Raw genomic sequence first — 14,475 nt, 5'->3', positions numbered from 1 at the left:
TTAAAAATCAGCCGTTTCCAGCTTCAATAGTCATTTACAACATTAACAATGTCTACACTGTATTTCTGTTCAATTTGACGTTATTTTAATGGACAAAAAAATGTGCTTTTCTTTCAAAAACAAGGACATTTCTAAGTGACCCCAAACTTTTGAGTGGTAGTGTGTGTGTATATATATTTATATATTTATATATATATTTATATATATTTATATTTATATATATATATTTATATGTAATTTTAACTTTATATGTACGTTAGATAACTGTTCCTTCTGTTATGGTAACGTTATATATATCTGTTCCCTCAGGGCTGGACTACCGTAAAATGACCGATGAGGTGTCGGACCCCCTGGCCGCTCTGGAACCTGTTCTAACCAGTCAGAATGTCCTGTCCATCTCCAAACTGGCCAATCGGCTCCCTCGCCCTGGAGGGGGTGTGGTTTCTGCTAGCGCAGTGCACGCAACCTGGCTAAGGAAGGTGTTCTGGAGGGGAGACCCACAGGTATTTATTAATCTACCTGGCTAGGGAAGGTGTTCTGGAGGGGAGACCCACAGGTATTTATTAATCTACCTGGCTAGGGAAGGTGTTTCTGGAGGGGAGACCCCACAGGTATTTATTATCTACCTGGCTAGGGAAGGTGTTCTGGAGGGGAGACCCACAGGTATTTATTAAATCTACCTGGCTAGGGAAGGTGTTCTGGAGGGGGAGACCCACAGGTATTTATTAATCTACCTGGCTAGGGAAGGTGTTCTGGAGGGGAGACCCACAGGTATTTATTAAATCTACCTGGCTAGGGAAGGTGTTCTGGAGGGGAGACCCACAGGTATTTATTAATCTACCTGGCTAGGGAAGGTGTTCTGGAGGGGAGACCCACAGGTATTTATTAATCTACCTGGCTAGGGAAGGTGTTCTGGAGGGGAGACCCACAGGTATTTATTAATCTACCTGGCTAGGGAAGGTGTTCTGGAGGGGAGACCCACAGGTATTTATTAATCTACCTGGCTAGGGAAGGTGTTCTGGAGGGGAGACCCACAGGTATTATTAATCTACCTGGCTAGGGAAGGTGTTTCTGGAGGGGAGACCCACAGGTATTTATTAATCTACCTGGCTAGGGAAGGTGTTCTGGAGGGAGACCCCACAGGTATTTATTAATCTACCTGGCTAGGGAAGGTGTTCTGGAGGGGAGACCCACAGGTATTTATTAATCTACCTGGCTAGGGAAGGTGTTCTGGAGGGGAGACCCACAGGTAGTGACTGGTTATAGTTGTGGTAGTGACTGGTTATAGTTGTGGTAGTGACTTGTTATAGTTGTGGTAGTGACTGGTTATAGTAGGAAAAGTATGAACAGAGAGGAGATAATAGAACATGATGGTTTGCTGTCTCTAGCATGAACATTTACACAGTTAAACATGTCGTTGAAGGGTATTGTCGTGTCTTTGGCAATGCCGGATTAAGTGATATGACATGCTAACCTATACAATTCTTTCTCTGTAATTAATATTACCTGATTAAGCTAATCATGTAAATGTAATTAACTAGAAAGTCGGGGCACCACTGAAGAGTGTTTATAGAGCCGTTATCTTCCGAATAAACTCTTAAAATACTTAGTAATATTTTACATCGATAGCAGTCAATATTAACCCTTTTCTTATTTTCAGACTCATAATGAAAGTTGTAAATTCTTGGTTATCTTCACGAACCCTGGCTAACAAGTTGAATCAGCAATGCAAAATTGGGTTTAATTATTTATTTACTAAATACCTAAACTAATCACACAGAATACAAATGATGTCATACAGAAAACGTCCCTGGTGGGCGGAGCTGACATTTGTTACACAAAGGAAGGGGGTTGGGCTTAAATGAAAGAGCGGGAAGACTTAGGAACACAGAAACAGCAGCTATGCTATCGTAAATACATTATCTTATGCATTCTAAATTACCGCCCATTTGGAAAAGGAAAATGCAATAAATATTTACTCTGAGCTGCGCTTCGGTAGATTGGTCGTAGATGCTGGCCGGGTCGGCCAACAGATCTTCCTGTCCTCGGAAGAATGTCGCTGGTGGTACATTGAATACGTGGTGGTATCTTCGTCTGTTCGTTGTTAGACTGGATCCGTCGTCCGTCCTTTCCTAGCCCACGTCTACAGCGGCCGCTGCTAACTCAACGGCTAGGAAGTATCACTTCTGTAGTGAATAAGCTCAAAGTTCATACCATTCGCCACCAAAGCTCACGCCGAGGTTGGCTTAGTTTTGTACTTGACGTGTGTCCTTCTAACGTAGAGGCTGCAGACCTCACATACTGGGACCTGTGGTTATCTTTTCGTCAAAGGCTTATATAGTGGAGAGGGGGAAGGATGTGTTTCATTGTTTATAACCCCTGTCTCTTCACAGGGGTGGGCCACTGATCAAGCAGGGCACTTTCCTTATGAAAACCCAATTCTCTCATTTGGAAGCTAAAATTACATTTCATCTCCTAACAAACAATTTCAATATCAAACATTTAAATTGCATAACAATTCCATGTGACTCTGGTAACTAGAGGGTGTATACTTTCCCAGGTACAGTTTATGTCATCCTGTCATCAGTCATAATGTCTCAGAGGACAACCGAACTGACATCCATACTCATTAAGTTCCAAAGCATATTTCCAACTGGTTCTATTACCGAAATATGGTTCCTTTCCCCCCACTTGTTTGATGTTCCCAGACTCTCTATATTTAACAAAGGCTATTCAAGAGTCCTTCAGTAGAGTCAGAGAGAGAGGGGAAGGGAGAAAGGTATTTATGGGGGGTCATAAACCTTACCCACAGGCCAACGTCATGATAGAACTATATGCAAAATAATTCACATTTAAAAAGTTAGAATTTAAGAAGTTTTGAAAATTTTTACTTTGTTTTAATGTTTGTAGCTTTTAAGAGAAGTTGCTTTTAAAATGTTAACCACTGTGTTCTTTTTATTTGCCATTGAATCCACGAAGAACGGTTTTAGTGAATTTGAAGTTAGAGTAGCCTGAAGGTTTTAATGTTGTAGCTTAGTTGCCAGAGGAGCAGGACCATTTTGATTAGCTACCTCTATATTCCTATGGTTTCCTTTTCCGACACATATTCATTTATGCAAATTGTAAATGGTTATCGTTCAAAACGATACGGATTATACGATAAAAAATGTAAATGTAAAATGATATCTGATTGTAAGCTTTCTAAGTAGGGGTCAGTCAGAACGTTGCGGCGTTGGCTTTGCCGTTGTATACATTAAACCACATCTGTTAAACTCTGTCCGCCGAGGTGCCAGCGGGTTTTTCGCTCGCTGCTTCTTGATTGATGAATTAAGGTCACTAATTAGTAAGGAACTCCCCTCACCTGGTTGTCTAGGTCTCAGTAAGGAACTCCCCTCACCTGGTTGTCTAGGTCTCAGTAAGGAACTCCCCTCACCTGGTTGTCTAGGTCTCAGTAAGGAACTCCCCTCACCTGGTTGTCTAGGTCTCAGTAAGGAACTCCCCTCACCTGGTTGTCTAGGTCTCAGTAAGGAGCTCCCCTCACCTCGTTGTCTAGGTCTCAGTAAGGAACTCCCCTCACCTGGTTGTCTAGGTCTCAGTAAGGAACTCCCCTCACCTGGTTGTCAAGGTCTCAGTAAGGAACTCCCGTCACCTGGTTGTCTAGGTCTCCCCTCACCTGGTTGTCTAGGTCTCAGTAAGGAACTCCCCTCACCTGGTTGTCTAGGTCTCCCCTCACCTGGTTGTCTAGGTCTCAGTAAGGAACTCCCCTCACCTGGTTGTCTAGGTCTCAGTAAGGAACTCCCCTCACCTGGTTGTCCAGGTCTCAGTAAGGAACTCCCCTCACCTGGTTGTCTAGGTCTCAGTAAGGAACTCCCCTCACCTGGTTGTCTAGGTCTCCCCTCACCTGGTTGTCTAGGTCTCCCCTCACCTGGTCGTCTAGGGCTTTAATTGAAAGGAAAAACCAAAGACCCTCTGTGGAATGAGTTTAAACGTTGAAAGGGGAGATGAGTCCAGATTTTTTATTTTTTTTATTTATTTTTTTACCGTGCATGTCTATGGCACCTTTTTTCCCTTTGGAATGCATTCTAGATCATTTTCAATATAGTTGTAGTTCAGAAAGACAACCAGCTGGTGGTCTGTCTGTCTGTCTGTCTGTCTGTCTGTCTGTCTGTCTGTCTGTCTGTCTGTCTGTCTGTCTGTCTGTCTGTCTGTCTGTCTGTCTGTCTGTCTGTCTGTCTGTCTGTCTGTCTGTCTGTCTGTCTGTCTGTCTGTCTGTCTGTCTGTCTGTCTGTCTGTCTGTCTGTCTGTCTGTCTGTCTGTCTGTCTGTCTGTCTGTTCTGTCTGTCTGTCTGTCTGTCTGTCTGTCGTCTGTCTGTCTGTCTGTCTGTCTGTCTGTCTGTCTGTCTGTCTGTCTGTCTGTCTGTCTGTCTGTCTGTCTGTCTGTCTGTCTGTCTGTCTGTCTGTCTGTCTGTCTGTCTGTCTGTCTGTCTGTCTGTCTGTCTGTCTGTCTGTCTGTCTGTCTGTCTGTCTGTCTGTCTGTGCAGATCAGAGCTGTAAATTGTTTAACCTGTAGTTTTATTCGCCTGCAGTTCCTCCAGAACGTCTTCTCACCTCTTGACTAGTTCCATATTTTGTTGTGTTACAGACGGAATTTAAAATGTTATATTGAGATTTTGTGTCACTGGCTGACATACAATACCCCATAATGTCAAAGTGGAATTATGTTTTTATACATTTTTACAAGTTAATATAAAATGAAAAGCTGAAATGTCATGAGTCTAGGTATTCAACACCTTTTTTATGGTAAGCAAAAGTAAGTTAAAATGTGCTTAAGTCACAATAAGTTGCAATACTTTGACTACCTCATCTCTGTACCACACACACAACTATCTGCAAAGTCCTTCAGTCGAGCAGTACATTTCAAACACAAATGCATATGCCTTGCAAAGAAGGGCACATATTGGTAGATGGTAAATATAAAAAAGCAGACATTGAATATCCCTTTGAGCATGGTGAAGTTATTAATTACACTTTGGATGGCGTATCAATACACCCAGTCACTACAAAGATACAGGCGTCCTTCCTAACTCAGTTGCCGGAGAGGAAGGAAACCGCTCAAGGATTTCACCATGAGTCCAATGGTGACTTAAAAACAGTTACAGAGTTTAATGGCTGTGATTTTGTATTTAACTGAGGATGGATCAACAACATTGTAGTTACTCCACAATACTAACCTAATTGACAGAGTGAAAAGAAGGAAGCTTGTACAGAATAAAAATATTCCAAAACATCCATCCTGTTTGCAACAAAACACTAAAGTAAAACTGTAAGAAATGTGGCAGAGAAATTAACTTTTTGCCCTGAATGCAAAGTGTTAAGTTCGGGGCAAATCCAACACAGCACATCACTGAGTACCACTTTTCATATTTTCAAACATGGTGGTGGCTGCATCATGTTATGCTTGTCATCGGCAAGGACTAGGGAGTTATTTAGGATAAAAAAAAAGAAACAAAATAGAGCTAAGCTTTGGCCAAATCCTGGAGGAAAACCTGGTTCAGTCTGCTTTCTAACAGACACTGGGAGATGAATTCACCTTTCAGCAGGACAACAACCTGAAACACAAGGCAAAATCTACACTGGGAGATGAATTCACCTTTCAGCAGGACAACAACCTGAAACACAAGGCAAAATCTACACTGGGAGATGAATTCACCTTTCAGCAGGACAACAACCTGAAACACAAGGCAAAATCTACACTGGAGTTGTTTACCAAGACAATGTAGAGGTAGCCTAAATAGTCAGTATTTATTAGGGGAAAAAATGCACTAAAACTATACTAAAATTGTCCAAAGTTTTAGTTGAATGATAAAAACTTAACTAACGATGGATGAAATAATTAAAATGTGATAAACTAAAATAGCTGCTAAAATTAACGCCACTCTAAATTCCGACAAACAGCTCTAACCTTTTATTGGTCGCAGAAAATTATATTCAGATTTCAGATTTGAATAGTATAAAAGACCAAGATGTCATACCCTAAAATGCTGTAAAGGTTTCTGTATTGTTAGATTGGTAGCGTATAATTTTGGTTCCTGATTTCCCATTTGAAAAGCAGAGGAAGATTTTATGTGCTCTAGTTTTTTTTGTTTAACTTTTTTGGGGAAAAGTGGTACAAATGTCACTTGTTTATAACAAGTTAGAGGAAATGATGTCATTAGTGAAACACCTGTATCGTTTGATCAGTAGATTATATATTTTATTCATATTTCAGATTTGAATAGAAGCCGAGGTAGAGGAAGTTTGGACACACCTACTCATTCAAGGGTTTTTTTCTTTATTTGTACTATTTTCTACATTGTAGATTAATAGTGAAGACATCAAAACTATGATATAACACATATGGAATCATGTAGTAACCAGAAAAGTGTTGATTGTGGATTCCAGGTCATCTGATGCAGCACTCCATCGCTCTCCTTCTTGGTCAAATAGCCCTTACACAGCCTGGAGGTGTGTTGGGTCATAGTCCTGTTGAAAAACAAATGATAGTCCCACTAAGCACAAACCAGATGGGATGGCGTATCGCTGCAGAACGCTGTGGTAGCCATGATGGTTAAGTGCGCCTTGAATTCTAAATAAATCAGAGACCGTGTCACCAGCAAAGCACCCCCACACCATCACACCTCCTCCTCCATGCTTCACGGTGGGAACCACACATGCAGAGATCATCCGTTCATCTACTCTGCATCTCACACAGCACAGTGTTTGGAACCAAAAATCTAAAATTTGAACTCATCAGAACAAAGGACAGATTTCCACCTGTCTAATGTCCATTGCTCGTGTTTGTTGACCCAAGCAAGTCTCTTTACCTTATTGGTGTCCTTTAGTAGTGGTTTCAATTTGACCATGAAGGCCTGATACACGTAGTCTCCTCTGAACTGTTGATGTTGAGATGTGTCTGTTACTAGAACTCTGTGAAGCATTTATTTGGGCTGTTGCAGTTAACTCTAATGAACTTATCCTCTGCAGCAGAGGAACTCTGGGTCTTCCTTTCCTGTGGCGGTCCTCATGAGAGCCAGTTTCATCATAGCGCTTGATGGTTTTTTGCGACAGAACTTTAAAAGTTAATGAAATGTTCCTAAGGGTCAAAAATTACCCGCCTTCGCTAAACCCCTAAAATAAAGCAGCTTAATTGAATTTTAAAACCCAAATCTATTTTCCATGAAGAAACAACCTGTCATTCATCACAAACTTTGTGAATATCTGGGTTTTTCCTCTTCACAATGCAGAAAGACTGCATTTAATCAGTGGACACCACTCGTTTTTATTACAACACACCTGTCATAATTGTTTTCTATACTAGAGGTTTATTATTAGTATTGCTAAAGGTACTGCATTGGTGTAAACATAAACTTCTTAGCACTTGTACGGCCTAAGAAAGTAGCAGAAATGTGCAGAAAGTAGTTTTGAATGCATTCTATTGAAGGCAAACAATAACAGTCTTGAACATTTTTGGCAACATAGTGATATATTCTTAAATACTGTAAAATGAGGAATTCAACTACAAAATACTAGTCTTCTCCCATTTTTTTAACCATTGTCCCCACCCACAAGGTGTATAAACAACAACAAAAAATACTAATAAAATAAAATAATAGATACAAAACAAAAATGTGAAGAACATAAATCAATCAACTCTAATTAGCACATGTAGGACAGTATGCAAGTGTGTGTGCATGGACTTTGCAGATGTATATCTCACATGTGCAGCACATAGTATTTGTTTTACAGTCCTTCTTTGGGGGGCAGAATTGGCATCTCCTCCTCTTGCCTGCCCCAGCTGCAGCCTCAGGTGGACCGGGACAAGATTCAGCCCCCCGAACAGCTTTCACAAGTGCTGCAGAGGCTGCTGTGCAGTGGAGGCGCTCCCTTCTTTGATTGTGTGGGGTGCCTTTCCCAGCTGCTCCAGGAACACCCTCCTCTTGTTCTGCTTATCAGGCATCCAGGTAGTGTTGATCTTGTTCCATATCACGAAGGCATTGTATGAGGACACAGCAATGATGTTATGGAAGATGACCAGGGGCCAGCGGGGCAGTCATCCACCTGCAGCTGTAAGTTCCAATCACCTTGTCCAGGTTGTCTACGCCTCCTTTGTTGTGGTTGTAGTCCAGGATGTTGGCTGGCTTCCTGTCCTCACCATCACTGATCTCAGACGTTTTGTGCAGGGTGCTCAGGAGGATTCTTGTTCCTCTTTGGGAGGTAAGAAACTAGAGTGGTGGTGGGGGGGTGAAGGCAAACTTTGATGAAAAGGCCTCTCTCCCCCATGTTGTGAGGAGTGCAGGGGGGGAGCTCAGGCTTGTTCTTTCTATCTGTGCCAACCATGGTGAGCTTCCTCTTCAGGAGCTGCTGGCTGAGTTCAATCAGTAGCACACAATCTCAATTTCTCATTGTGTGTGTGTGTCTGTGTGTGTGTGTTTTTGTGGTATGTATATTATTTTAACTGCCGGGTCAAAAATGACCCGAAGACAATCTTTGTACCCTGGTTGTGTACAGTTTTAATGGAAATATGAACAAAGGCGATGTTTCACTTTTTCTAATGTTGGGGTCACTAGGAAAAGTCATAAAATTTCACGTTGAAAAAAAATGTCATTTAGTTTTTTTTTTCTCTGCTGTTAAATATAGTGGCCCGTCATTTTTGACACTTAAGACAACACAAGGGTTAAAGTAATGATGGACTGTCATATCTCTTTGCTTATTTGAGCTGTTCTTGCCATAATATGGACTTTGTCTTTTACCAAATAGGGTTATCTTCTGTATACCAACTCTACCTTGTCACAACACAACTGATTGGCTCAAATGCATTAAGAGGGAAAGAAATTCCACAAATTAACTTTTAACAAGGCACAACAGTTAATTGAAATGCATTCCAGGTGACTAGCTCATGAAGCTGGTTGAGAGAATTCCAAGACTGTGCAAAGGGTGGCTACTTTGAAGAATCTAAAATATATTTTGATTGGTTTAATACTTTTTTGGTTACTTCATGATTCCATATGTGTTATTTCATAGTTTTGATGTCTTCACTATTATTCTACAATGTAGAAAATTGTCAAAATAAAGAAAAACCCTTGAATGAGTAGGTGTGTCCAAACTTGACCGGTACTGTATAAACAACTCAATCTAGACCAGGCTACACATTTTAAAGTTTAAACAACATTTCTATCTTAAATGGTGTTGTGTTCCACATAATAATCAGATATACTGTGTGTTGAATATTTAATGTGTGGACACTTTCTTCCAACTAATAAGATGTATGTAAGAAATCTAGAGTTATGCTGCAGCTAGCACGCCTAGCAACCTGTCAGCTAGCACGCCCAGCAACCTGTCAGCTAGCACGCCCAGCAACCTGTCAGCTAGCACGCCCAGCAACCTGTCAGCTAGCACGCCCAGCAACCTGTCAGCTAGCGCCCCTAACAACCTGTCAGCTAGCGCGCCCAGCAACCTGTCAGCTAGCGCGCCCAGCAACCTGTCAGCTAGCGCGCCCAACAACCTGTCAGCTAGCGCGCCCAACAACCTGTCAGCTAGCGCGCCCAACAACCTGTCAGCTAGCGCGCCCAGCAACCTGTCAGCTAGCGCGCCCAGCAACCTGTCAGCTAGCGCGCCCAGCAACCTGTCAGCTAGCGCGCCCAGCAACCTGTCAGCTAGCGCGCCCAACAACCTGTCAGCTAGCGCGCCCAGCAACCTGTCAGCTAGCGCGCCCAGCAACCTGTCAGCTAGCGCGCCCAGCAACCTGTCAGCTAGCGCGCCCAGCAACCTGTCAGCTAGCGCGCCCAGCAACCTGTCAGCTAGCGCGCCCAGCAACCTGTCAGCTAGCGCCCCTAACAAGCTGTCAGCTAGCGCGCCCAGCAAGCTGTCAGCTAGCGCCCCTAACAACCTGTCAGCAAGCGCCCCTAACAAGCTGTCAGCTAGCGCCCCTAACAAGCTGTCAGCTAGCGCCCCTAACAACCTGTCAGCTAGCGCCCCTAACAAGCTGTCAGCTAGCGCGCCCAGCAACCTGTCAGCTAGCACGCCCAACAACCTGTCAGCTAGCGCGCCTAGCAACCTGCCAGCTAGCACACCTAACAACATGTACCCTCCTCTTTTCTAAAGGTTTTAAAGAGACCCCCCCAGACAGAACAGGACTACCTCCACGCCTATGACACCTGCGCTAAATACTTGGACAGACTGCTTCCTGCTGATGCTGTCCACTTCCTGGATGACATAACGTTCTCTCCTCAAGCAGTCAATCAGGTGAGGATGTGATGATGATGATGATGGTAGTGATGGTCATTATGGTGATGGTGGTGATGATGATGATGATGATGGTAGTGATGGTCATTATGGTGATGATGGGGACGAAGACGGTGGAGGTGGTGGTGGAGCAGCTACTCTTCCTGGGGTTCATTAGATACTGAACATGCAGCAGCTACTCTTCCTGGGGTTCATTAACTACTGGACATGCAGCAGCTACTCTTCCTGGGGTTCATTAACTACTGAACATACAGCAGCTACTCTTCCTGGGGTTCATTAACTACTGAACATGCAGCAGCTACTCTTCCTGGGGTTCATTAACTACTGAACATGCAGCAGCTACTCTTCCTGGGGTCCATTAACTACTGAACAAGCAGCAGCTACTCTTCCTGGGGTTCATTAACTACTGAACATGCAGCAGCTACTCTTCCTGGGGTTCATTAACTACTGAACATGCAGCAGCTACTCTTCCTGGGGTTCATTAACTACTGAACATGCAGCAGCTACTCTTCCTGGGGTCCATTAACTACTGAACATGCAGCAGCTACTCTTCCTGGGGTTCATTAACTACTGAACATGCAGCAGCTACTCTTCCTGGGGTTCATTAACTACTGAACATACAGCAGCTACTCTTCCTGGGGTTCATTAACTACTGGACATGCAGCAGCTACTCTTCCTGGGGTTCATTAACTACTGAACATGCAGCAGCTACTCTTCCTGGGGTTCATTAACTACTGAACATGCAGCAGCTACTCTTCCTGGGGTTCATTAACTACTGAACATGCAGCAGCTACTCTTCCTGGGGTTCATTAACTACTGGACATGCAGCAGCTACTCTTCCTGGGGTTCATTAACTACTGAACATGCAGCAGCTACTCTTCCTGGGGTTCATTAACCTCTGAATATGCAGCAGCTACTCTTCCTGGGGTTCATTAACTACTGAACATGCAGCAGCTACTCTTCCTGGGGTCCATTAACTACTGAACATGCAGCAGCTACTCTTCCTGTGGTTTATTAACTACTGAACATGCAGCAGCTACTCTTCCTGGGGTCCATTAACTACTGGACATGCAGCAGCTACTCTTCCTGGGGTTCATTAACTACTGAAGATGCAGCAGCTACTCTTCCTGGGGTTCATTAACTACTGAACATGCAGCAGCTACTCTTCCTGGGGTTCATTAACTACTGAACATGCAGCAGCTACTCTTCCTGGGGTCCATTAACTACTGAACATGCAGCAGCTACTCTTCCTGGGGTTCATTAACTACTGAACATGCAGCAGCTACTCTTCCTGGGGTTCATTAACTACTGAACATGCAGCAGCTACTCTTCCTGGGGTTAATTAACTACTGAACATGCAGCAGCTACTCTTCCTGGGGTTCATTAACTACTGAACATGCAGCAGCTACTCTTCCTGGGGTTCCACACAAGACTTACAAATACATGACAAAGCACAGAACAGTAATGGACAAGAACATTCAATTTAAAACATTTAAACCCAATCTGTGAATAAAATAGGAGTTACGTATGGGAAAGAGACAACAAAAAAATAATATTTACACACTATTCATATATGCATATTGTTAAATACAGTTAAATCTGAGCTTTAGAAAGAGAGAAGCTGTGAAATACAATGGTTTTTCATGTTGTTTTTTTAAGCTAAACTTTCTTTTTGCCTGCGTTACCTCCGGTGGCAGAGCATTCCTTGGTGACGTGGGTCTATACATAACTGAGTGACACATTATTAAGTCTGTCTGTGGTTTGGGTACAGTGAAGAAGCCCTTAGTGGTGTTTCTGGTTGGGGATGTCTGTCTGTTTTGAAGTGTACGCAAATTCATTATACAATTGGTTAGGTGTTTTCAACAGTCAAATGTTTCTTAAAAAGACTAGAAAAATAAGTACATTTACATTTTAGTCATTTAGCAGACGCTCTTATCCAGAGCGACTTACAGTAGTGAATGCATACATTTTCTCTCCGTACTTGTCCCCCGTGGGAATCGAACCCACAACCCTGGCGTTGTAAACACCATGCTCTACCAACTGAGCCACACGGGAATTCCTCCTCAACCAGGAAAGACTATCGTGCATGTTGTTGTTAGTTCTCTTTGTGCACATGAAGGGCAAGGTGTGCTGCTCTGCAGCGTGGCTCGGTCTTTACTGTACCTGAACATTATTACCAGTCAGTAATCAAGACGGGACAAGACCACAGCCTGAACAACTGGAACAGTTGATCTGTGTCAAAAAGACAGAGCATGTTTTGATAACAGACATAGCTCTCTCCGTCTTCACAACAACTTTGTCAATATGACTTGACTGCGATAACTGACGTTTCTTCCATTAGTGAGTTAAATCTGTCCTCCACATCAGATTTCTCCAGTTTTATCACTATACCGGTGTGTAGCTACGCACATCAGTTGCTAGGCAACTTGGTAACTGGCAGCAAGCAACGTGAGCTCTTGAAAATGTTGAATTTTTTTTTTGGTTAATTTTGTTAACATAATTAGAAAAACAATAGTTGTCATTAAACCGTTAATCACAGAGGCACAGAAGAACTCTGAAATAACAAGAAGCTAACGTGCTATTAGCGTTAGCAAAATAAATTTAAAAAAACAAGCTTGGAACACAAGCTAATGTCTTAATGAAGGACCAAACCATTCACACCCAGGTGCAGCTTTTGGAAAACTATTGGGGTTGAAATGGATATAGATCTAAGGATATTACAACAACCAAAGAAACAATTCAAAGAGAGAACCCTGAGGGACAAGCCAGAGATGATTTATGACTTCAGTGGACCTACAGTCTGTCACTGCTGCCCTACCCTATACCAGGAAGGAACTCTGCTACCCTACCCTATACCAGGAAGGAACTCTGCTGCCCTACCCTATACCAGGAAGGAACTCTGCTGCCCTACCCTATACCAGGAAGGAACTCTGCTGCCCTACCCTATACCAGGAAGGAACTCTGCTGCCCTGCCCTATACCAGGAAGGAACTCTGCTGCCCTACCCTATACCAGGAAGGAACTCTGCTACCCTACCCTATACCAGGAAGGAACTCTGCTACCCTACCCTATACCAGGAAGGAACTCTGCTGCCCTACCCTATACCAGGAAGGAACTCTGCTGCCCTACCCTATACCAGGAAGGAACTCTGCTGCCCTACCCTATACCAGGAAGGAACTCTGCTGCCCTACCCTATACCAGGAAGGAACTCTGCTGCCCTGCCCTATACCAGGAAGGAACTCTGCTGCCCTACCCTATACCAGGAAGGAACTCTGCTACCCTACCCTATACCAGGAAGGAACTCTGCTGCCCTACCCTATACCAGGAAGGAACACTGCTTCCCTACCCTATACCAGGAAGGAACTCTGCTACCCTACCCTATACCAGGAAGGAACTCTGCTGCCCTACCCTATACCAGGAAGGAACACTGCTTCCCTACCCTATACCAGGAAGGAAATCTGCTGCCCTGCCCTATATCAGGAAGGAACTCTGCTGCCCTGCCCTATACCAGGAAGGAACACTGCTGCCCTGCCCTATACCAGGAAGGAACTCTGCTGCCCTACCCTATACCAGGAAGGAACTCTGCTGCCCTGCCCTATACCAGGAAGGAACTCTGCTACCCTGCCCTATACCAGGAAGGAACTCTGCTGCCCTGCCCTATACCAGGAAGGAACTCTGCTTCCCTACCCTATACCAGGAAGGAACTCTGCTGCCCTGCCCTATACCAGGAAGGAACTCTGCTGCCCTGCCCTATACCAGGAAGGAACTCTGCTGCCCTGCCCTATACCAGGAAGGGTGGCATCTGCACGGCCAGGCACATCACTGTGGAGGGAGAAGAGGAACAGGAAGGACTGAATCCCGTGAAGATGTGTCAACATCAGAAAGGACAACAGGGTGCTTCTCCTCATTTCCACCCCCAGAGTTAATGCTCTGAAAGACAGCCTGGCTCAACAACAGAGAGACTACACCATCTTCAAGGAAAATACCACCTCCAGCATCTCCAGCAACCAGACCCACGGACTGGCAACCAGCTGGCAGCTCAGATACAGCAGATGTGCTGTGAGCCAGGTTGAAGAGGCAACCCAGCATCTGCAGATGGAGCTGAACCTCGTGAAGGAGGAATTCATGAGGAGCGAGGAGCAGTCGGTCCCTGGAGGAGATGAGGACCATGCTGATGTCCACACACACACACACA

The 14,475-nt window shown here is 43.9% G+C and overlaps 1 protein-coding gene across 1 annotated transcript in view; it reads left to right on the top strand.

Annotated features, from left to right (window-relative positions):
- The first annotated feature begins 314 nt into the window (after window positions 1–314).
- LOC115182199 (neuroblastoma-amplified sequence-like) overlaps window positions 315–14,475 on the top strand; it is a 24,155-nt gene continuing 9,994 nt past the window's right edge. Inside the window, exons 1-2 of the mRNA XM_029743811.1 lie at window positions 315–503; window positions 10,141–10,281. Of these exons, the coding sequence (XP_029599671.1) occupies window positions 327–503; window positions 10,141–10,281 (318 nt within the window). The 5' untranslated portion in view covers window positions 315–326. The remainder of the gene's footprint in view (window positions 504–10,140; window positions 10,282–14,475) is intronic.

The sequence above is a fragment of the Salmo trutta genome, unplaced genomic scaffold (assembly GCF_901001165.1).
Source record: "Salmo trutta unplaced genomic scaffold, fSalTru1.1, whole genome shotgun sequence".
Classification (NCBI taxonomy): Eukaryota; Metazoa; Chordata; class Actinopteri; order Salmoniformes; family Salmonidae; genus Salmo; species Salmo trutta.
Note: the sequence above shows the minus strand (reverse complement) of the source record. Positions and strands in the feature narration are given on the sequence as shown.